The sequence below is a fragment of the Corvus moneduloides genome, chromosome 6 (assembly GCF_009650955.1).
Source record: "Corvus moneduloides isolate bCorMon1 chromosome 6, bCorMon1.pri, whole genome shotgun sequence".
In the NCBI taxonomy this organism is placed as follows: Eukaryota; Metazoa; Chordata; class Aves; order Passeriformes; family Corvidae; genus Corvus; species Corvus moneduloides.
Genome location: NC_045481.1, coordinates 38,006,512 through 38,031,106, shown reverse-complemented (window position 1 = coordinate 38,031,106; position 24,595 = coordinate 38,006,512). Strand labels below are relative to the sequence as shown.

Sequence of the window (24,595 nt, the reverse complement as noted above, 5' to 3'; positions counted from 1 at the left end):
AAACTAAGAGACAGATCACATCAGCCCGTGCTCATTCTTTTTTTACTCACGTCCTTTGGTATTTGAATTTTTAAATATAAAAGTGAATGGACAGTGAAATAGCTGAGACAGTTAGCATCTCAGCTGTGGAGAATATACAAACAGCAGACTATTCTAAAATGACCAAAGTATATATTTTATATAAAAGAAGATGTGGATGTCCTATCCCTGGAAGTGTTCAAAGCCAGGCTGGATGGGGCTCTGAGCAACCTGATCTAGTGCAAGGTATCTCTGGAACTAGATGGTCTTTAAGGTCCCTTCCAACCCAAACCATTCTATGATTATATTTTCTCTCCCACTACCCAGATAAATGCAGCTAACCTTTCTTTAGCCTATACAGGTTTTGCACTCTTGTCACCATTCTCTGAGAACAGAACGAGCTGATTTTGGATCTGTGCCTGAATAGGTAAACACCTATTCAGGTGTTATGTATGTGTTAGAGCAGGAGCCACACAATCAGATCAGCACCTGACAGCCAGCACAAATCCAAAGGGCAAAGCTCTTATTGAGCTTTAAATTATCTATCATGCCACGTACATTTCAGGAACAAGTGTAAGATTAAAATAGTCACCAAAAGGAATGCTCACTGGCTGAAGCCCTTTTGATTTCTCCAAAAGATCAGTTGTGCTGCTCAGCCACTTTTACGTTTGATAACAGCTACAGGATAAACATTTTGGAAAGCAGGTCAGTTTCCTTCTGATGTCTGCAGATAACAAGCTCTGTACCTACCTTTGTGTTACCATTGTTCTCTCAAAATACATCCTGTTCAGACAAACCAAGAGATAACAGTCTCGGGGAAAAACATTGTCTAAAACAAAGACTAGGTACATTGCTTGACTAATATCCACACTATCTCCGAGGGAATATTTTGAGCGATCTGAGGCCCTGAGATGGCTCTCTAAGGAAACACAGGGAGAACTCCATAGACCACAATCTGCTTGGTCCTGTGTCTGTTTGTTTGTTCACTTCAACACCTTAAGTGCACCTGAACAAGCAAGACAATCAAACAAAACACAGAAGTCAAAACATCATTAAAATGTCCATGCTGGTGAAATGTGAAAGAGAAATATTTCATGCAATACCCTCTACCTCTGTTCAGAAAATTAACTGCTGTATATGAAGCAACTCCTTAATTCAGCATGCATGGTTCTTACAGAAGATCCTGAAGCTACCCAACAATAAGCTTATTTTCCACAAAAGAGCCCCTATCTCAGATAAAATTTCACATTTATTCTGAAAATAAAACAGGAAAGCAGAATTTGAACAGATGTTCACTACAAAGATCAGCTACAGTCTTAAGGTAAGCTGGAGTTCAAGGGACAAAGAATGAAGTACCTGACTGGAGCCCAAGAAGCACACAATTTAAATATCTGTAAGTCTTTACCCTGAATCATTAATATTTGATCCATTAGTTAGTTAATTGGAGGGCAATTATACAAGTTCACCACTATGAAAAACCAAGTTGCATCACTGAAACTTTACTGTAATCAAATGGAAGTTACTAAAGTCATAAAAAATGGTAGCATCACAGGACCATAAGGAAGAATAAACTATTCAAATGTGGTCTTGTGAAAAGACTCAAAGCAAAGCCATCTAGGAGCATGGGTCTGCAGGAGTTTGAAACATATTTTTACTAGCTTTCTGAAGGCACAATTATAAATGTTTTGAGAGCATCTATATAACTCTAACTTTCCTGTGCAATTGTTCTGGAACTGTTCCACCACAGTTGAAATGCTCATAGGAAATTCTCCCTGAAACCACAAGCTGACAAGGAAACAAACCAAGCAAATTCTACCTAGGAATACTACTGGGACACAAAAACCAAAACCAAAACCAAAACCAAGCAACCAAAAAAAAAAAAAAAAAAAAAACCCAAAGAAAAATGTGAGAGATAAGAATTGTAAACAATAGTTTGGAAGAACCTTTTACCATATACCCACCACCTTGTTCACCTCTTTAGAGCTGAGAAAAACAGACTTGGCACAACTGAGTTTGAAAATCAGAATTATACTCAATGTTGTGGCTCCGCCAGCAAGTACATCGCTTCCCTTCTCCTCGTGTGAAAGGCAGGAAGCATTTCAATATACTCGAAAAGCATTGCTGTTCCCCTCCCTGAATCTGGTTAATTCAATGACAGAAACAATTTATATTCTAGTGCTGAAAAGCAACATTTGAACGCTTGTTAAAGACTACTTAAGACTAATGACTTAAACATCCCATCAGGAACAAAGTCAGTATTGAACTACAGCTAATTAATTTACAGACTATTACATATAGCATAAAGCAAGTATGTAGAAAAAGGCAGAATGGAGTAAGTTAATCACTTGGTAAGTCCAGTAGATGCCTTCTAGCTAGTTCCCCCTCAGCACTTTTCTCCTGTCCCCAAAGCAAAGCAGATGCCAATAGAAATGCACAGGACCTTCGTACATTAGAAATGTTTTTCTTAAACAATCCCATATTTATGCCATTAGTGAAGGAGATAAACAGATCATTTAACAGACATGCTTTTGCCTGAGCAAATAAAAGTAAGACCAAATTAACATGAACTTTAGGCATTTTAACTTCCCAGCACAATCCATAGGGGAAAGTTTTGCACATATACAACAACATATACAATGAACTTGCCTTCAGAATATAAATAGGGGGCACTCATCTCAACTGATTACCTTTGGAATAGTTACTTTCATTAGCAGTCTCATTGGACATTAACTATTATTATTTAACCAGTAAGCTTTAATGCAATACAGTCCCAAGACCTTCCCAAAGTGAGTTATTATTATTATTTCACTTACAGATAATGGGGGAACAAAAGCTGTGTGATTTATACACCGTTTTAATTCCTACTGATTTTTGGAGAAAAAATGAAACTGAATAATTCAGATGTGACCCAAAAAAGGAATTAAAATGATGACCTATAGGTGGGCACGACCCCCCTGCTCCAAATGCAGTAAGCAAAGCCTCACCATTGACTATTCCACGACCAAAAATGATCCTTAATCTTAAAGTGCTTCTGCCAGTTTCCAAGTTCTTCACTGAAATGAAGGAGGGGAAAAAAATACAGACATACATCAGGTTCCATTCTTTGGGGTAAAAAATTTATCATTACCTCTGACCTGCTGGAAAGCAGCTCTGCAGAGAAAGACCTCGGGGTCCTGGTGGACAACAAGCTGTCCCTGAGCCAGCAGTGTCCATGTGGCCAAGAAGGCCAATGGTGTCCTGGGGTGCATTAGGAAGAGCATTGCCAGCAGGTCCAGGGAGGTGATTCTGCTCTACTCAGCCCTGGTGAGGAGGCCACATCTGGAGTGCTGTGTCCCATTCTGGGCTCCTCAGTACAAGAGAGACATGGAGCTCCTGGAGTGGGTCCAGTGGAGTGCAACGAGGATGAATGGCCAACTGGAGCATCTCTTTTGTGAGGAAAGGCTGAGGGAGCTGGGCCTGTTCAGCCTCAAGAAGAGATGATTGAGTGTGGACTTCATCAAAATCTATCAGTATCTGAAGGGAGGGTGTCAGAGGATGGAGCCAGGCTCTGCTCAGTTGTGCCAAGCAACAGGACAAGAGGCAATGGGCAGAAATGGATGCACAGGAAGCTGCAACTGAACATGAGGAAAAACTTCTTTACTGTGCAGGTGGCAATGCACTGGAACAGGTTGCCCAGAGACGTTGTGGAGTCTCCCTCACTGGAGATATTCAAGAATCATCTGGATGGAATCCTGTGCCATCTGCTGTAGGATGACCCTGCTTGAGCGGGGAGGTTGGACCAGGTGACCTACTGCGGTCTCTTCCGACCTTACCCGTTCTGTGATTCTGCGATTTGCAAAACAAAGCAAGACCATAGCACCAAGCACTGCTATTAACTTGGGAAAGAAACAACAAAGCAGTTACTTTAAGCGGCCGCTCTCCCGCTGTGCACAGGAGCTTTCCACACGCCTGCGCGCGGGGCTCGTGGGCGGCCGCGAGGCGTGTGAGGGGCGGGCGGAGGCGGGCGGGGCCGGGCCGGGCCGGGCCGGGCCGGGCCGGGCGGAGGCGGCGGGCGGGGCCGCGACAGTCGGTGCGCGTTCGCCTTCCGCCTCAGAGCAGCGGGGCGGCCGCGGTCGGGCCTGTGCCGGGAGCGGCTGTGGCACCGCCGTCGCTGCTGTTCGGCTGCGTAACTCTTCCCCCGGCCCCTCCCTTCCCTTCCCCTCGGGCCCAGCGGCCGCGATGGGTTCCCGCGCGTCCACTCTGCTGCGGGACGAGGAGATTGAGGAGATCAAGAAGGAGACGGGCTGTGAGTGCGGGGGCCTGAGTGCGGCGGGGCGGGGCGGGAAATGCCGCGGGATCGGCGGCCGGAGCGGGGCGGGAAGTGCCGCGGGATCGGCGGCCGGAGCGGGGCCGCTCGCAGTCCCTCGGGCCGGGGGGCCCTGCCTTGCGCGGCAGCGGCGTTCGCGTCGGGGCAGTGCCCGGGGCCAGGCACCCACAGCCCCCGGGGCCGGACGTGTCTGGCAGGCCCGCGGAAACCTGGGAAGCGCCGCTGCCGGTAGCAGCAGCGAGATCCCAGTGGAAGGGAAGGGAAGCAGTGCTCTTGGTGCGTGCAGTATTTTATTCGGTCAGAGGTAGCTCCTTGGGTTTTGAAGAGTTGTCTGTCTCGATGTCTGGTGCTGGAGTTTCTCTCAGGTTTTTAGCCCAGAGAAACTGTTGTTGGATAGTAATTTTTTCCCCCAGGTGTTATTTGTTTCATGGGCTAGTGCTAAAATTGCTGTAAGGGTATTCAGAATGAATGTTGTGTGGCATTTAAACCATAAAGGAAGTGAAGTAACTTGTGAGAGACAGGTGTGGCTAACTAAAAAGAAGTGAAAATTTCTGTACTAGTCAGCAATTGGGAGAGCATTATTCAACCTGGACTCTAGTATTTAGATAGTTTAGCCTACAGTATTTGATCGATTTGTTCTCCATAAACATAAAATACCTTAGAGAGGGTGAAACTCCAGTGTTGTTAATTTGTGTGATAGAATAGTTGCCTGAGAGTTCTAGCAAATAGTAAATGATAGTAAATGGAGGATGCCCTCCTAACTAGTTTGGGAGCAGAGGTCATGATGACACCATAGGTAGCACTTTGCTGTTTGTTTCCCCAGGAAACTTCTCAGGTAAACATGCTGTGCCCAGCTAACATTTTTCTTCTGCATATGCCTTCTTATCTGTTCTTGCTACTTGAATATGCTTTCCTCAGTTTTCTTTCCAATATAAATGGTGTTATATATTCTTCTTAGATGTTAGTTTATTTGTGTCAGGAAAATGAGTGGCTACAGAAAAGAACAATATTAAGACATCGCTGGTGCTAGTGTAGTGGCAGTCTGCGTGAGCTAACATAGTTTCCATGATCCTTTTTCCGTCTGTCATGAAAACCTTCTACAGGAAGGCTGTGATAAACAAGCCTAGGAATGTCAAAGTCTGCTTATCCAGCAATAACCTACTGTGGCTTTTTTCTTTTAATCTTTAAAGATCATGGACTAAAGGTAGCCTCCTCTCACTTAGATGCTTCAAAAGCCAAACCCCAAATCTGGAATATTTTTCCAAAAGGTTTTACATTTTTCCTCATGCTGCTACTTGATTTATTGTCTGTGGTGTTTTATTCCTAAAATTTTACTTACATGATTGTTAAATAAATACCATTAAGATGCCTATATAGGCATCCTAAGCAATAAAACCCCCTGACTCTAGTTAGCCTCTAAATTCTTTTCTTGTATGATCAGAGTGTGATCAAAGTTATGATCAGTGGGTTTTAGCTTTGTGACCTCAGTTTTGTTCATTTTCCCCATGTTTTTATCTAGTCAATTTTATAAGTAATACCATTTTGTTAATCAGCCATTGCTAATCTCTGACTCATGCTTGCTTGTAAGTCATCGCAGTGTGTCTCATTGATTTATCAATTATTTTCTTCTTGTCCCCAGTCTGTAACTGCTGTTTAGGAACATGATTTTTCTCTGCTTTTTATACTTCTCTAGCCAGATGCAAAATTCCACCAAGCTGTTAGCAGTGTTATACACTTCATATAGGTGAAAACACTTATACAAGGTGGGAAAAAGCCCCAACACTGGTTATCTGGATCAAAGTTCACAGGCCGAATGCTAAGGTAGTGTTACTGAATAGACTGCTGTGTTCTGTTGGAAACTTGAGGCCGATGGTACTTCAGCTACTGAAGAGTTTGAGAAAGAGACTTCGTAGACGTGAAAAAATCTGGCAGCAGCATTACAAGTCCGTCTTGAACTGGTGGTCTGATAAAGTGCTCCCAGGGATTCTTTTTTGGCCTCTTTACTGTGAAACATGTTTTCTACAGTTCATCTGGGGTAGATGTGAAGCACTGAGTAGAATACTTAACCAATTCTATTGAGTTCAACTGTGGAATTATATAACTTCTGCTCAATTTCATGTAGCACAAAACTGAATAGCTAATGATTCTGACATGAGTGAGAAACTGTATGTTAATGTTCTTTAGCAGAGCTGGTGAAGAACATGTGTTTTAGGGGACTTGAAGCATAGTCTTTCAAAAGCTATGCAATGACTATCTCTTGAATGAAATTTGCTTGGATTAAAATTCTAGATTTTTTTTGGCTGTAGTGAAAAGCACTTTGTAGCATAAGTTCAGAGACATCTGCAAAGGTAAGGCGTCAGGTTCTCAGTAGCAGGTGCGAAGCCTGAAGTTAACAGACCTAAATCTCACATGATGTTGTATGGAAATTGTTTGCTTTGCATATAAATATTTTGAAATTTGAGCATGAAAACACCTTGAAGTCATCCTAATTGCTTTGATATTTCAGTAACAACTGTAAAAAAAAATGGGAGGCCCAAGACGTTGCTTGTCCGCATTCTGTTGCAAGCTTTTGGAAAGCTGTTGGAATGTAACAGTATTCAAACTATTTGGTTCACACCCTTTGTTTCCATGCTTTGAAGCACTGTACCTAAGGATTAATAATAAACTAATGCTCATACCTAAATTTAGGAGAAAAAAATGCTTGCATGGTAGCAGATAATATATTTTTCTGATGGATATTTATATATTTTACTAAGTATATAAATATATTTATATGAGTTTATGCTACTGTTGTAGACAAGAGTGTCTAATTGCTAAAAACTTTACAATGATTTAACATAAGTAAAATAGAGGGAGCAACTCCTAATTTAGAGGTCTTGACCCTAAATTTTTAGAAGGATCTTATTGGGCTAGCAGTATAGATAAAACGGTGTTTCAGCTAGCTTTAAGCCTTAACCTTGGATTTTCAAGAAGCATAAATTCATAAACTCATAAATTGTAGGTCTTAATTCTTCTATGGTATGCAGGAGAATCTTTATGTTTGCATGCAAATGCACTGAAAAATGTCCAGTGACACAGCTTTTGTGAGGGATGAGAGCCAAAAAGAAATTATGACACAACACCGTGGTAGACCTGAATCATCCTCCTTTCTCACAGAGCTATGATATGCTTTTTGCTTAGTATGACGTTAATGAAAATACCACTTCTCCTGTGAACAGCTACGTACTATTTCTCACATACTAGCTGTTCCAAAAATGGAGATGCTGACATTAGTTTGGGAATGGTAGCTAAGCAGAATTCTCATCACCTTCTTTGTTTACAGGGAGGAGTGGGAGTATGGGGCTTCTAATAGGAGATCTAACTCCTGCCTTCTTTTTTTCACCATCAGTTGTTGTTATGGTATCTAAAACACTAAATCAGAAATGCAGAAGTTTGAAGTCTTTAGAGTACCGGTACTTGTTTTCTATGTGTGTGTTACTTAACTTGAAAGGGAGCAAGCTGCCCAGTCTGATTGTAGAGAAGTTGCCTTAGGTGAATTGAGCAATTTGCCCAATCCTATGCAAAGAATGAAAGTTGCCGAGGAGACAAGAAGGTGGGGGGGAGGTGAAAACCCAGTTGCTGGCAGGTCATGCTGAAGGAGGGAACCTAAACAAAATAGCCTCGAGAAAGAAAGAACAGACCTTAAAAAAGAAATTTGCCTCGTTTGTCACAGATCAAACAATTTCTGTGCAACCTCTTCCCAAGTAAGTTTTAGTAAGTAAGAAAAGCATTGTGCATGTCCTGGTGATGGCTTTTTAAAAAACCTAAATCTGAAAAGGACATTAAGTCCTAGTTTAGCATTGTAGACAATCATACCTTTACTGAGTAATCATTAACATTCAGTTCAGTCTTATTTCATGTGTTTATTAACTTCATCAGAAGAGACTGAGAAGTCAAGATCTCCTGTAGGGCCTTGTTGTGGTTTAACCTCAGCTGAAAACTTAAGTACCACGCAGATGCTTGCTCACTCCCTGTCAAGGTGGGAGAAGAGAAGCTTGGGCAGAGGGGAGGTAAAATGCATGGTTTGAGATAAGAACAGTTTAAGAGTTGAAATAAAGTAAAATACAATAATTACAAAAATGTTAATGATAACAATGATAATGCTAATTGTAATGAAAAGGGGATAGAAAGAGAAATGAAAGCCAAGAAAGACAAGTGAAGCACAGTACAACTGCTCACCCTCTGTTGACCAATGCGCAGCCTGTCCCCAAGCAGCAATCGGCCCCTCCAGGCCAATTCCCTCAGTGTGCACCGGACATGATGTGCTGTGGTACAGAAGATCTCTTTGGCCAGTTCGGGTCAGCTGTTCTGGCTGTACTCCCCCTCAGCTTTTTGTGCACCTCCTCATTGGCAGAGCCTGGGAAGCTGAGAAGCCCTTGGCTTAGGGTAGGCACTACTTAGCAACAGCCAAAGCAACAGTGTGTTGTCATTGTTATTCTCTTATGAAATCCAAAAACCACAGCACTGTACCCGTTACTAAGAAGAAAACTAACTCTGTCCCAGCTGAAACCAGGACAAGTGTTCTTTCAGTGTTAAAGGAATTGCTGTTCTGTATAGGTACATCCCACTCACATCACAGACTAAAGATCTAGTTGTCTAATATCTTGGGTTGTCTAGTATCTTGGTAATGTTGACACAGTTATGCTGAACTTAATACTGCCTTTGTAATTTGTGTTTCAAATTGCAGATTTTAAAAGTCTGCAATAACTTGCTTGCTTTGTATCCCAACTCCTTCTCAAATTTCTTTAGAAATAGGCTTTTAAATTTTTAATTCAATGTTCTAGAAACCTGGTAATTTATTTCATGAGCAATTGGCTCCTGGGTTGGGCGCAAAGGGTTACAGTGAATGGGGTAACATCAGGCTAGTGACCAGTCACTAATGGGGTTGTGCAGGGCTCCATTTCAGGGGCCAGTACTCCTTAGCATCTTTCTAAACAACTTGGACATAGGACTCTAAGGCATACTAAGTAAGTTTGCCAGTGGCACTAAATTGGGAGGAGCTGTTGACTCCCTCGAAGGCAGAGAGAGATCTTAACACAACAGAGGGCTGGGCACCAAAGTATTGCTGGTCTAATGCAGGATCTAAACAATACTATTAAATTTAATAATAAATCTATCTTTGGCTCCAGGTTCTGAAACAAAGCCTTCCTCATCTCTGCTCTCTGGTGATCAGTGATAGGACCTGAGGGAAGAGCATAAAGCTGTGATGGGAGGTTTCGGTTGGATATTAGGACAAGGCTCTTCACCCAGAGGGTGGTTGGGCACTGGAACAGGCTCCTCAGGGAAGTGGTCATGGCACCAGCCTGACACAGTTCATGAAGTGTTTGGCCAATGCTTTCAGACACATGGTGTGGTTCTTGGGGATGGTGCTGTGCAGGGCCAGGAGCTGGACTCAGATGATCATTCTGGGTCCCTTCCAACTCAGGTTATTCTCTTATTCTATGACTCCCATAATGTTTAGATTTCAGCAGTCCTGTAAAGGAAGAATAGTAAAGTAAAAAGTAAAGCCTCTCTGACCACTTTCCAGATGCAGAGAAACTGAGTTCACTTTCCATTTTTAGGTGGAAAAAAGACAATGGGAATAGAGATAAACAAAAGAGAAGCAAAGGTACTATAGCAGGGGTCTTCAGTGTCATGAGTGATATAGAGGTCATCAGTGTAGGCTGTGTCCAGATTATTTCTAGCCATAAAGGAATTAAAGAAAATAAAGTGGAACTGTGAATCAAATATTTTTTTCTTTTTAATTGACATATACTGAGTCAGATAACAAAAAATTGTTAAAGATCAAAAATAGAAATGGGTAGAAGACGAAGTTAGACATATTTTTGCAGAATGAGCTAATTTGTAGATTCTTGAATATTAAGCTATGATTTATAGCTCACAAAGTCCCTAAATGCTTATTGTCATGTGCTTTCAATGTAACTGGTTCTGTGTGATCTCTTTTTTGAACAGCTTCTGGCAGCAGTGTAGTGCAGTGTAATGAGGTCTGCTCCTATGAGGAATCATTGACATGCTAATTTGTCATCTTCTTTCCTTTTTTTTCAGTCTCCCACAGTCAAATCACCCGCTTGTACAGTCGATTCACCAGTCTGGACAAAGGAGAAAATGGCACTCTTAGGTGGGTAATTCAGCTGTACTTGCATTGGCACATCTGTATTGGTGGCTTGCTGTTGCAGGATGTCTGCATGTTTTTCTCATTGGTAAATCATTGAGGCTGTTGTAACAAGTTCTTTCATACCTACTGTCTACATGAAAAGTTTAATTGTTGAACTGAGGTGCTCTAAGTACCAACTGTCTTTACTGTAGTGTTGAAGTTTTGTAGCAGTTAATATGAGAAAGTACAGATTTGGTATTCAAAGTCTTATAAAAATGTTCAGAATTGTGAAACAACACTTTCAGATTGTTCTTTCTCACCTTTCTTTATATGTTGCCTCTAATATTTATTCCGAGAATGGTTCTGCTGTATCATGTTTCTCCTGGCTTTCATAAGAAAAAAGGTCTATACTTACTTGTTTCTGATATCCAATGTCTTTTAACCATACTTGGATCTTCAATCCATTTACTATATTTAGCTTTGCACCTCTTGTTGACCACCCATATCTGTTAGTATGCTCAAAAATAAAAAAGAGCTGGAACCAAGTCAGTGTGACTAAACAAACATTCTATTCTTTAAAGTGGTAGTGTAGGATATTCTAAGATCTTTAGTGTTTGTTTCCTGTCTACAGTTTGAAAGCTACAGAAGTGATCTTGTTTCTTACAGCTTAGTCAATTAAATAAAGATGAGTCTTTAACTTTATCTGCAAAATATTTTTCATTTTGATGGACCAAGTCTGCTGGAAAGAGTATTCTCAACCAAAAGGTAAACTGTGGTGAGATCATGGCCTGTTAAAATATATCTCTGCCTGCTGTTGTTTTTCTGTAGCCTTCTCTACTCTCCTGGATTTTGTTTCCCATTCACCATATAGCCACAGTGCACAGGAAAGCTGGAGAAGAATGCAGGAGAGAGTAGGAAGGGGAAAGGGACCTTGTTGTAGCACATGTGAGATCTGGCTCTTACGGAGTTAATTTCTTTCATAGCAGCTCTCTCCCAGTCAAATTCAGTGATTCAGGCATCACCTGAGGTTTTGTATGTGATCTTGTAAAATATGACTGTAGGATGCACTATAAACCCAGAAAAGCTATAGGTGTAACTGTAATGCTGGAATCACCTCTTAAAAGATCAAAGTGGCAAGTTGTAAGATACATGGTCTTTGGCAGTACTTTTGGCTTACTGCAATTTCCTTTCCTGAAGGAAATGCGCAGTTCCTTCTGGTGCCACAAATTGCTGACTTCTCAGCATTTAAGTAATTGGATGTGGAATTGTATGGTAAACAACTACAGAGTGATTATTTTGGGTTAAAAATGCTCTCCCTCCTCTTTTGGCTTGCATAGGTTTTGAAGCTGATTGACTCCAGTGATTTGAACTGTGTCTGTACTGATTTCTAGACTTGCATAGCTGAAGGGATGACTAAATGGATTGAGCATGTGAAAAATTGGCTTGGGATGGGATATGCAGGAACTTCCAAAAGCCCACTCTGACACTAAAGCCAATGTATTATATGAATTGTAGCACTGGCAATTCTGATGTAGAGATCAACTGATGACATTGTGGATAAAGTTAATACTCCTTATGTTTAAAATTATTTGGGAAAGAACATTAACAGCCTTTTCAAACTTTACGTGTGAGTTTAATATTCATTGATGGATAAAGGTGATGGCTATCAGATTAGTCTAGCACAATTTCAACACAGGACGTGTTCTTCCTCAACTCCTCCGTGTTCTCCTCCAACACTGAATTCACTTACTGATTCCATAAGGCTTGTATAAACTGCAAAGTGATTGTACTCAGTTTATGTAAGAGGAGTAATTGATTAAATATGTTATAAATGTCTGTTGCACAATGTTCAGTTTCGCAGTATTACGCATCAGGAGGAGTTAGACTTCCATTGTTGATAATCATATGGTACTTAGGAAAGGAAGTGGAGGTTTGGAAAATCCCAGCAACTGTGCTTATTGTGATCCTTTAACTTGCAGTCTTGGCCCCTGAGCATTGCCCACTCTCAAACATGTCTGCCTTAAAAGTGGCATTCAATTTTTTAAACTTGTTCTGGTACCCACAAAATATAGGAACTATTAAGTTTAAGTAATAGAAAACTGCTTCCTGAGACATAAAAGAACGAGGAGAGAGCAAGAACTACAGCTTGGAAGGTCATAGATGTTGGTTTCTGAGCTACAGCTCAAAGAGAACTTGCTGCTTTAAGACAAGTAAGAGGAAGTTTTGCCTTGCTTACTACCACCAAACAGTTTAGAGGGTATGTCTTCTGTCTGTTTCCTGTGAGCAAGAATTACTGTTTCCGTAAGGATGACTTATACCTTGACTTATAAATCAAACATGACAAAATCACTCATGTGACCATGATTAGGAAAAGATGTGTTAGGCAGTTCTTTATGGCATGAAATAAATCTTTAAATGTGTACCACCCTTCTGAAGAAGGGCAAAGTAAAGAGCGCTTCGTACAGAAGATCTGGTAGATGATGATTAATCCTGGTGGTTATGGAACTATAGAAGTTCCATTAAAAAAACCTATAAAATTAATCAAAAGCAGAAATCTTTCTTAGCCACATGTTTCTAGCCAGTGTACCTATGTGTAATTTCAAGGCACTTTGTTTTTAAAGAGTTACATAAATGAAATATTAGAGATGATTATTGATAAAAACAAAACTTGGTCTTCAAAACATTTTTGGTTTTTGCTTCCTTTTTTCCCTCTCACATATTTATTCTCTAAGAGACTACAGCCATTTTTACCTGTAAAGGTAAAAATGTCAGGTTTGCCTTCACCTTTCTTTAAAATTGTAGAAAAATTTTATATTTTTCCTTAGCTTCACTTTTGCTAAACAAAATTATTAAGTTCCCTCAGACTTCCACCATCTGAACAAAACCATGTTGGAAAAGACAGGACAAAACTGTTCTTGGAAACTCTTTTGTCACCTTTGATTTCAATATTGCAACATGCTGAGTTGCCAAAACAAAAGATTGACACCCCTGGATGTCCATAGCTACATCTAAATGATGAAATCTGGAACATACTTGTTCTGTCTACATCCTAACTATAGCTCAGGAGGAAACCAGTGTGCATGTTTCCTTACTTACATGCTGATTTCCAATAGGAGGAAATAATATAGCATGAACAGGATAAGTATGTAATTGCTTAGTGAGTCTCCTTGTTGCACTGGTACTGTACTGTACACCGCACAAGAATACCTTTGTTCCAAAGTTTATCTACTAGTAAGTAGCTCTAGACAGACATGTATAGAGCTATAAAGGGAGATACTTATCTAAACTGGTATCTTTGTATGTAAGTTTTTTATGGAACCTCCCACTTAACAGTAGTTTCTTGTGCACTGGGGAAAAGACAGGTTAAGCACTTGAGAAGTAGTTTTTACTATACAGTAATGGGTATAGCCTGGTAAGTGTGGAAGAAGGAAGGAAGGGCAAATGTTCTGAAAGCTGGTACATACAGAGAATAGACACACTGAGCTGTTTATGCAGGTCTCATGCTTATGAAAGCTGTTCACACGTGTCTGCTGGAGAACTTCAGAAAGCCTCTGATCCTGAGAGAAGGGTAACATGAGCCAGCCAGGCCATCTGTCAGTCTTTGTCAGCTGACTGAACCATCTGGGTCTGGAAAGGTGTCAGGCTTGTTCTTATTAGTTCAAACTGATACTGCAAGATTGTAAAACATAAAAGCTAGCTCTCTGAATGTGGAATTCTTTACTTTTTCTCAAGAAAATGCAAAGCATTTTTAGCTTTATCTAAAATAGAAAAGACAGGAAGGATATGGGTTTGGATTGGAAAAGACAGGATACAAGAATAGTCTATACTTCCATCTTCAACCACACTTTATGCATGCTGCCTTTTTTCTTTCCTTCCTTATTGCTCATCTAATTATCACCTTTTTGCGTACTTCTTGGCCTTATGTTTATGAACCAATTAGTGCTCTGTTAGTTAAGCTATTTCAGTTATAATTTGTGTAGAGCATGTGTAAGGATGGGGTTAGATGAGATGGCTGATGCAACCCCAAAAGAGGGGGATATTAGTATTCTTTCCCTGTAACTTCTCCAGGCTTCCAGCACTTCATTGTCAGCTGTGGTGCTCTTAGATTTTTTGAAGTTTTTGGGACTGCCTCAAGTTGCAAATTCAACAGAAGGATAATTGGAGAGGAGGAAAGTAGGGAGATTTTTATGGGGGATACATTAGACCACCAAAAGGTTAGATGAATGACAAAGCTGATGTTAGTAGTGGAAGGAAGCAATGGAACCTCTTCAGTAGTCACCTCTTAAATATTTTTGACCAATTTGTATGATACACCTTACTACTTTTAATTATTTCCCTTCTTCAAGTAATTTCTTGTTACCTATATCCTCTGGGCATCTTTCCTTTCCTCTACCACTTCTGATGTGCATGTATGTGGGGTTTTTTTCCTTTCCATAATTTTACTTTCCCTCAGCTCTAGATACCCGTCCTCATCCCTGCTGAGGGAACAGTGCTTTGCTACCATACAGAAGTAACAGAAGAATGAACAACCAGAAATGGAAGGGAAGAAAGGGTCTTGCAGGCTTCTTGCAGCCTTTGGGATAAGGCAGAACCACCTTTACAGTAGGGGTCTGCTCTGTGCCTTGGAGGGAGTACTTATGCTTAGGAATACTTGCCTTGCTTAGAATCTACAAATTCTTTGCTGTAAAGTACATATAATTATGAATCCACTGGCATATGTATTAAATGGTTGGCCTGCATAATGTTTACATGCAGTTAAAGATTGCTTTGTATGTTGCATTTAAGCAAAGATTTCATAAGAGCCAGGTTCATGGAAAGATAGCTTAGAAGAGCCTTGTTGCCCATGAACACATAAGAAGTAGAGGGTATTAAGTTCTGTGTAAGCTCCAGCATCAGCCAGGTGAAGTTGGTCCCTAATGAATGCAGGAAAGCTTAGCTTTATAAAGTGGAGAATAATTTACCTCACACATTCATTTGCTTTTATGGCTATTGCAGCTATTTCAGTTATAACACTCAGTAATGTGCTCTTAATAAGCAAAAGTGCTCTACTGCAATCCTGATAATGACAGGACAAATAGATTTGAAACCTGGGGAGTTTTTTGTGGTTAATTGTTAATCTGTTAGAAAACGGAATCACTGGAGGCTGAAATGCCAAGTGTATACTGAGGCTGAATAGTAAAAAGTCACGATATGCAAGTAAAAAATTTTGAATCATTAGGATTTTGCTCTACATGGAAGAGAGGGTAGCTGCTGCTTTAGGGTTATAAAGTTAGCATTGACACTGAAGTTCTATTGTTAAAATACTGTTATTAGGACATAGGCTTTCCACATCATTGCATCTCCTGCTTAAATCACTAATGCATACTTTGACCTTCAGCTGTAGCTTAAAATGCAGCAGTCCTGAAGGGTCTGGTAACAAGTTGATTGTGCTAAATAGATGTTAACTTTGCCTATTAAAAATAACAGACCTGGTCAGAGCAGAATTTTGCTGGGATAACTTAAAAATATGGTCAGGTCTCTCTGTTAGAAGGTCAAACAGTTTAACCACGTTGTAACAGATGCACTGTAATTGGGAGTCTTAACAGTGCTGTGGTGGTGATTGGGTGCAAGAAGTGCTTTAGAATACATTTAAAACTAGAACATCTTGCTTCTCTGCCTTTCCTGAGCGAGACTGGTGATAAGGTCAGCCAATTTCTTTTTTATCCTGTCTTTAATATCACAGCATTATAAAAGGCTTGTATATTTAAATAATCTGAAAATTGGTTTGTGTTTACTTTATTAAGCCACTTTTTTGCTTTAGTGATGTCATGAATCAGACCTTGTTGCCAGTTTAGTTAGTGAGCATAGTTTTGAACAGTAGCAAACATTTAGTAACCAAGTTTGAGACTTTGACCCCAACTTCAAAACCAGCAGGACTGCATTTGACTTGAAGGGAACTGCCAGTATTTCTGGAGATTGGGCAGGAAATGTCAAGTTATGCATCCAGACAGGATAGGGTGGAGGGTTTTTACAGCTTAACCGCTTCACTGTTTGCAATTTAAAATCTAAATTATTATGAAGTACATCTTGTACTAACTGATAAGTTGCTGTGTTCTGTTGTAGGGAAAAGCAAACCAACCAAACCTGCTCACTAAGACACATTTGGTGTGTCTGCCTTGCTCACACCAAGATTATCCACTTTCCTGTCACTGACAGTCTGTTAGGTTGAAAGAAAAGAGAAAATATTAGTGCAATTCTAATAGGAGAATGAAGCCTGTGTTCATGTCCTTCTGTTCTAAAATGTGTATACAGTACAATTCATGATGTCTTTCAGATCAGAAGAAGTGTAAGCATAGCTGTGTTTATATTGTGCTGTGTACATATAATCACGAGCAGAAAAGAGAATGGCTGGCAAGAGAACTGAGTATTTGCCTGTACTGGTGAAGTTATATCTGGTGTATAGGTGCCTGTAAAAGTGTAGATTTACCACTTCAAAATAGGAGTACTGCTTGGTTGAAACTAAAATAATCTGAAATTTGGCATTTATTATAAAATATAGATTTGTTGCATAAACAAACAACAACAAAAAAAATCTATTGGAACATTCTAATGACCTATAGTAGGCTTGGAGAAGTATGGTATTCTTCCAGAATCTGAAATGAGGCAGTCTGGAAAAGTCATGACAACTCGTATGATTAAGTACCAAAATAATGATTAAAAAAACCCAATCAATATTTTCATCTTGGAGCCATAATTTCTTTCAAAGCAACTTCAGAAGCTTTCCTTTTCTTACATTGCAAACTAGTTGGCATCATTACAGTAAGGTTTCTAGCACAAATGATGTTAGTGCCTGAGAAGTGGTGTTAACATGATAAATGAGCACTTCTAGTTTGTAATGGAATATAGGTTTGGCATTGTCTTTTGCTTTATTTTGTGCCATTCGTCATAAAGAAAAAATTATTTTAAAAGTTACGTTTTCAAAATCACCAAGTGTCTTGCTGCAGAAATAGAATTCCATGGATGTTTTACTGTGAATTCTTTTTAAGCAGCTTCTCTGACTTCAGCTTTATGCTGACTCCTTGTGTTCTTGCTTTACTTAGCCGTGAAGATTTCCAGCGGATTCCAGAGCTTGCCATCAATCCACTCGGAGACAGAATTATCAATGCCTTCTTTCCAGAAGGGTGAGTTGCAACAAACTGAATTTGTGAGCAGGCACAAAATTTGTAGTTCATCTGAAGTTTTCATAGGAGTGAAATGCTGATAATTAAGGGACAGAATTTGAATTTGCTAATAACCTAACACCTCAAACTTGCCATGCAATGTGTGTGGGTACATTGTTTCCTCAGCATATCTTAATTCTCTAAAGAGAAATTCTTTACAACACTTTTTTGTGCTTTATTTATTGACAAACTCAGGCTTCTGTCACAGTTTTCCACTCTTCCTAAACTACTGACCACTTTTGAGGAAATTCCAGGCCATGTATGGACTTTAGTTCTTAAAGCAAACTTGTATCAATGCTATTCTGTGTAAAGCAGCATTACAATTAACTAATTTGGTCTTCTTGTGTCTGCTATGGTAAGTGTACCATTGTTATTAGATTGGCTTTTTTGGTTGGTTGATTTTAGGTTTTTATTACATTTAAGACATAGACTAAGACACTTCTAACACAAATCCAAAGAGATGATCGAATTTGCAGTATTGTCTCTCTTCATTGTACCTCTCTGGATTGTTCTATGGAATTGCTTCTCCTCTTGAACATAGTTGTCATTACTGATTGATGGAGATCAGATTGTCTAATCAAGTCATAATATCAGCTAAAACCAGGCAGGGTTTACTGAATAGAAAGCAGGCATCCTGGGAAGTATTTACATGGCTGGTTCCCACCGAAACTAGAAAAGAGAACTCTGTTGTCAGAGAGTGGTAAGCAGTGACAGCCTCACAGGCAGGAGCCAAGGGTGACAGCAAAGGTGGACAGGGTGATGTACTTGGTGAAGAAGGGCACGCACCTGAACACAAAGAGCAGAGGAGGTCCAGTGACTGTTGTCAAGTCAACCAACAGTCCAGTGCTTGACAGTGGTGAAACTAGTATCAAGTCAATCCAGGGAATTAGGGTCCAGATCAGCAAGGTACATTGCTACATTCCGGCATAGCAGCAGCATAGCTCAGGCAGTGGCTAAGAGTAAGGGCTTCAGCTTAAACAGATTTTGCAGGTAAGGGAAGGGGAGTCCTCAGTAAGACTTCTCTGAGCTTCTTTTTTTTTATACATCATACTTCATAACAGCACAATCCCAGCTTGCAACAGCATAGGCAGCCAAACCCTGGGGAGGTGGGAATGGAAGAGTTCACATGGTCTTGATGCTTCAGATATTAATAGTCTTCTTTACTGAAATGAAGAGCCTGTATAAGGTATGCTAAAAACTGACCCGCTGAAATGCTTACACAGAGAGGACCAGGTGAATTTCCGTGGATTCATGAGGACGCTAGCCCACTTCCGACCCATAGAAGATAATGAAAAGAGCAAAGACCAGAATGGACCAGAACCACTGAACAGCAGAAGTAACAAGCTCCACTGTAAGAAATGGGAACCTTCCTATAGAATCAATTATTTTTCCTTGGTTTTGGTTGGGTTGGGTTTTTTTTTTTCCCCTTAGGAAGGGAGGAAAGGGGCTTGGGATCTTTTGCATTTCCTGTGGAATGATACCTTCTAATGCCTGACTTTTTTTAAAATTTACTTGGAAGCTTATCTGTTCAGAATGTCAACAATTGAGCCATTGGTATGTTAGAATTTGGTGGAATTGGTTGACTCTTGAGTAATGTATATATGCTTTGCAAAATGTCTCAGAAGTGTTTCAAAATAGTTTGTATTCAAAATTATTTCACATTTTGAAGCCACATCCCATACATGAATGAGCTTTTCTTCTTATTTCTCCAGTTCTTCCATATAATATAGTGGCTTTTTCCCCACCTTCGGCTGAGTACTTTCTTAAGTATTTGGATGTCTGCCTACAGTATATGAGCAGAATGCTCTTTCTTGCTAATCAAAGTTGGCAACAGTCCTCAGAGCACTTAAAATTTCTGTCATATCTCATCCAGAATATAGTCAAATAGAATGATTGGTAATGTAAAAATGGTTGGCTCTGAAATTAAAGGACTGAATGTATCTTAGTGATAATTATTCTTCCATGACTTGGGGTTTTGAGGAAATATCAAGCAGAGTGCTTGTGAACATAAAATTTTTCCATTATTGGCAATAATGCTATTTCTGTGTCTGGTAATAACACTTTATGGAACTGGGCATGAGTTTTATGGTGACCTAAATTCTAAGCTAATTCTCATAAAATAATTTACAAGTACTTAATTGTGTTGGTTTTCTTTTAGATAAATTTATTGTTATGAAGAAAAATAATGGCACTTGAATTCAACTGCTCTTTCTTTCTTCCCTGTAGTTGCTTTTCGATTATACGATCTAGATAAAGATGACAAGATTTCCAGGGATGAGCTTCTCCAGGTAAGTAGCACAGGGTTGCTTTGAATGACTCAATCATGATGTTCTCTGTGACTTCATACCCACTTAGATGAGGGGAGTTGCAAGAGTGTCCTCAAAAGAACTGCTGGAGTAATGTGGTGGCTTTGCTTACCTCTGCCTTAAAGCTTTAGATATCGTATGGGACTTTATTCTTAGCTAGGCAGATCCTGTTGGAAGTGACACCTAAATATTCAACAAATACACTAAGCACCTTAAGAACTACCTTCTCTAACTTTCAAAGGTGCTTCTAAAAGGATTTCAAAAGGACAGTCACTGAGGTGGATTAGGTTGTTTGCCTGATCCTCTGTGCATCTTCTCAATAGAATAAAACTTTTTGAAATTGCAGCAAAGGTAATCAAAGTTCGTCAGTGCTGCATATGTATGAAACTGGGCTTGTGCTGGGAGTAATTACATGCTACTAATCCTGGGAAGTACACATGGCAATTTGTGGTTCCTGATGTAAGAAAAAGGTTTGCTTTTGACTGGAACTGCCCTCTTCTATCTGCTCAGAAAATGCTTTACTGACTGTGGAGGGTAACAGCAGTTGTCACTGGACTGTGATTCCTGTAGGTAAACATCTCAAGCAGCAGATATTCAATCAAATGCTGGTATGTTTTCTGGGGAAAAAAAGTAGAAGCATTGGACAGAAAGACTCTTTCCTAGTTCCAAAAGATTCCTCTTGCTTCTGCCTCTTCCTGCTGCCTAGTGAAAAAGCAGGATTCTTTGTCAACGGTGGCTGCAAAAGATACCTGTATTTCCTGAAAGACTTAATGTACAAAGAACAACAGAAGTCTGTCTAGAAATTACTTCAATGAAAATCTTGTGTGGGGTTATTTTGACAGTACACACAAGAAGAAAGCACTAAGAATACTTGTGTTCCTGTGTCAGTGATGGTTATGTTGTATGCTACAGGTATTACGGATGATGGTTGGTGTAAATATTTCTGATGAACAGCTGGGCAGCATTGCTGACAGGACAATCCAGGAAGCTGATCAAGATGGAGATAGTGCCATCTCCTTTGCAGAATTTGTAAAGGTTTGTAAACTGTAAACTATGACTAAATGAAACTGCTCAGTAATGAGCAAGTCATTCAAACAAATGCAAATGAGAACAGAGAGGAAGTCATTGAAATACTTGCGCCTGCATTTGGGCAAAGCCTTCTGCTAGCTTTTTCTTCCCTTTATTAGTCACATTTTGTATTTTTTTTAATACTGTCGGTGCTAATAATTAGTCCACATGTTTCTTTATACTCTTACATAAAGCTACAGCCCTGAATATACTGAAGAATTTTCACTTTTTGTTTTGCAACTGCTTCTTTCTACACAAGTAGCCTGACTAGCACAGTTAGAACAGATTAATTCTTCTGCTGTAATAGCACTGATCAGTTTTCATTTGCAGATTTCATCTGTTAGCAACACCGCTAATACTGGTATCGAAGTTCCTAGCTCTGATACTTTGAATTACATGTTTTCATAGTCAGAAATAGGTAACAGTAGGGAGCCCTTAGATAGTCAGTGGAGAAAGTTGTCCTGTAGCAGAACAATTTCAACTACCTAATGGGATGCTATTGACAAGAGGAACTAGACTTATCTTGGAGATAATAAAAAGAACAGAAACAAGTTGCAGCATGGGGAACTGTGGTTTGCTTTAATGAAAACTTTTTACTAAGAGGATGGTCATAGCTTCTGAAAGATGTAGAAATTCCTCCCTTGGAGATATTTAAAGTTTAACCAGGACAAGGCCCTGAGCAACCTGATTTAGCAGGTCCTGCTTTAAGTAGGAATTGAGGGGTTGGACTAGAAGACTTCCAGAGGTCTCTTAAAATGTAAATTACTCTTACCTTGGAGCACTGAAGTCTACTGCCTGAAACAGCCTGGAGCAGAGTAATGTCTTCATGCCTCAGTGTTAATAGCAATTTAGTGAATGAACTTGCCACTCCAGTCTTACAGTGATCTGCATTAGTGGTGCTCTGGTCTTGATTTTTGCTCTTCAGTGATTGCTCATGTCCTGTTCTCTACTCCGTTCTCCCTTGTGTTTCCTGGCCGGGCATTACCACACAATCTAGTTCTGGAAGTCCAGGCCTTTCTGCGTTGTTGGCAGACTGAAACTGCATTAGTTACATTTTCACTGACAGCCTTGTGGCTTTGATGGCTGAAATTCCTTCCCTTGGAAGGACCTTAGCTGACACTGAGAAACAGCAGTCTCTATCTGGATGAAGGACTGGCATGCTGAATTGAAGACATCCCATGTTCCTGCCCATTTCCTCAATATTAGAATAAGAAACCTTGTAGGAGAGATGTCCAGTAACTTAAGTAACTGTTCCTCAATTTTATTGCAGGTTTTGGAGAAGGTGGATGTAGAGCAGAAAATGAGCATTCGATTTCTTCACTGATGGATGGAGAACCTATTCCTTTCTACTCCAACTATATAATGAATAGAACTTCATTTTCTCCTTAGCACCATACCCCAGAGCATTGCCACTGGTGCATATACATCTCCAACCCCTCCCTGATTTGTTCTACCAATGTGAACATTCCCTGTGCAACAGGAAGAAAGGGAAATGGCTGCCATGCAACTTGGAAAAGGAGCTTTTTTTAATGTTGTTCATCCTGGGTTTTTTGCCCTTTCTCTTGTCTCCTTCTGCACTACTGTTTCAGTAAAATGTCTCTCCTTATACACTACTGTTTAATCTACAAACTGATTCTTCTGAGCTCTGAATCTGAGAATGGAAAAACAGGAACATGCCACAGAAGTGCCCTCTGAGACATTTCGGAGACAAGTATCTACTCAAATACTAGGTGCATTGATAATGATTCACTTTTGCCACATTACAGCTGCCTTTTTTTAAATTTTTTTTTTGCCCCTTTCCTATTTGGCTCTTTATATGCAGATTTGTTTCTTCGCTGCTTCTAAATCTGCCTTTTACTGGAGAACTTCTCAATTACTATGGCTTCATTGTACAACTAGCACAAATGCATGATGATAGCTTTGAGTACTTTAAATTAATGTGAATAGATTTTGTTCTTTGTGGAACGAATTCACAGGGACAATAGTAGAATCTATGGTGGGGACAGGCTGTAGTGTTCTTAAAAGGAATAGGAATTCTGCACTAAGTCACTTGAACTGTTCAAGTAGCAGAGGCAGAAACTTGTTTCTTCCTTTGTGTAGCTTGCAGGCTTGACAGCCAGTGGACCATGAAGTGTCCTCTCCAGATTGTTTTCATCTAGGATCCCTCCCCTCATCAGGGTGGTTTTGCTTCTGAAAGTGTAAATTTGTTTACCAGTATACAAAATGCAAGAAAACCAGTCATGCCAAAATCTTAGTTCTGTAACTGCCCCCTGGTAATAGTGTTAATGAAACATGAAATCATGAAACTGATTTAATGGGGTTTTTTTCCCCAATTATAGTGGCCTGCATAATGAGTAATTATTTATATTTTCCATAATGAAAGTCCCGGTCTGTTATATTTGTGTTGAGGGTGGTAGCTGTATTTAAGAAAGCTCTGGCATAAGAATACAATTTGGGAAAGTTCATATTATCCCAGATATTTCACAATGTATTTCTATACAAATCTCTTTGCAAGTGTAAGATGATTAATACTATTACTATAATGCTGATAAATTCAAGAGATCAGAGTCCTTGAAGGTTCAATAGTAACAATTCACTGTGGCTAGATTGACAAATGATCTCGTGTAGTTCAGCTGGGGCATTCCACAATATGGGAGATCCTTCCAATAAAACCAAAAAACCCTGGGAGCTTCTTTATTGAAGAATCGGTGTTATAACTGCTTCTCTGTTATGTGTTAACGTTTCTATAAATACTTACCAGTCTCAAAACTACTCTCAAATGCGCGTTTCCTTTTTTCTTAGTTCCTTTAATCATCACTTTTGTTGAAGGATGAAAGTCTCTGAAGGATTTTTGATTTGCTTTAAATTAAGGAATTCAAAAGTAAAATGTTGCACTTCATAGTTTTGCAGAGTGCAGCACGGTTCCAGAAGGAAATGTAAATTGAAAGCCTCTACTCTGTATGAGAAAGAAACATTATACATTTATAACCACCTCGTGTGAAATAAGAATGTAACAGTGCTAATGGACTGAAAAGTAAAAAGTGCTTGTAAGCTTTGTGATTTGCTTAGAAGTAGGTGTTGCTCTCTTCTGGCTCTATAGTTGTATCCTACAGTTGTGCCTTATTGTCCCAGTGAGACTGGATATTGTATTTATCAATCCATAAATAAACCTTCCACTGTATAAACAAAAACCAAAACCAAACCAATCCCCAGCTATTCCTGTATGGCAACCAACTATCCTTTAATTACTGGAAAAACTAAATACCAGTAAGAATGGTGCTAGCAGGCCTTACAGATCAGTTTCTTATAACTGAACTTATTTTCAGTCTTGATAATCCTTTATTCTGCTGGCAGAAACCAGTGCAAACATGAGCTCCAGAAGAGGACATGCAGGGCTGGTTTGTGACAGCTGTTCTTACAAGCTCCCACCTCCGATGTCAGATATTTTTGCTAACGTGCTTGAAGGTGAATACAAATGATCTAAGAGATGCCCTGCAAAAAAAACCACCCCAAAACACAATCAATCAAAGAACAACCAACCTTCCTGAAATAAACTAAAAGACCC

At 39.8% G+C, this 24,595-nt stretch overlaps 1 protein-coding gene across 2 annotated transcripts; it reads left to right on the top strand.

The window, feature by feature from the left end:
* The first annotated feature begins 4,062 nt into the window (after positions 1-4,062).
* CHP1 (calcineurin like EF-hand protein 1) lies at positions 4,063-24,101 on the top strand. 2 transcript variants are annotated; one of them, XM_032112194.1, is made up of 7 exons: positions 4,063-4,303; positions 10,409-10,481; positions 17,537-17,617; positions 18,880-19,007; positions 19,883-19,944; positions 20,875-20,997; positions 22,301-24,101. In XM_032112194.1, exons 1-7 carry the CDS (start codon positions 4,237-4,239, stop codon positions 22,352-22,354), a joined length of 588 nt encoding a protein of 195 aa, XP_031968085.1. In that variant the 5' UTR covers positions 4,063-4,236; the 3' UTR covers positions 22,355-24,101. The 2 variants fall into 2 exon arrangements, with proteins under 2 accessions (XP_031968085.1, XP_031968084.1); XM_032112193.1 differs by lacking the exon at positions 4,063-4,303 and adding an exon at positions 6,179-6,359.
* The last annotated feature ends 494 nt before the right edge of the window (positions 24,102-24,595 follow it).

Excerpts from the sequence above, each read along its gene's own strand:
- CHP1 (XM_032112193.1), top strand. The coding sequence starts at position 6,194 with ATGGTACTTCAGCTACTGAAGAGTTTGAGAAAGAGACTTCGTAGACGT. Across the intron at positions 10,482-17,536 it reads GGAGAAAATGGCACTCTTAG|CCGTGAAGATTTCCAGCGGA; the intron begins GTGGGTAATTCA and ends TGCTTTACTTAG. Across the intron at positions 19,945-20,874 it reads CCAGGGATGAGCTTCTCCAG|GTATTACGGATGATGGTTGG; the intron begins GTAAGTAGCACA and ends TGTATGCTACAG.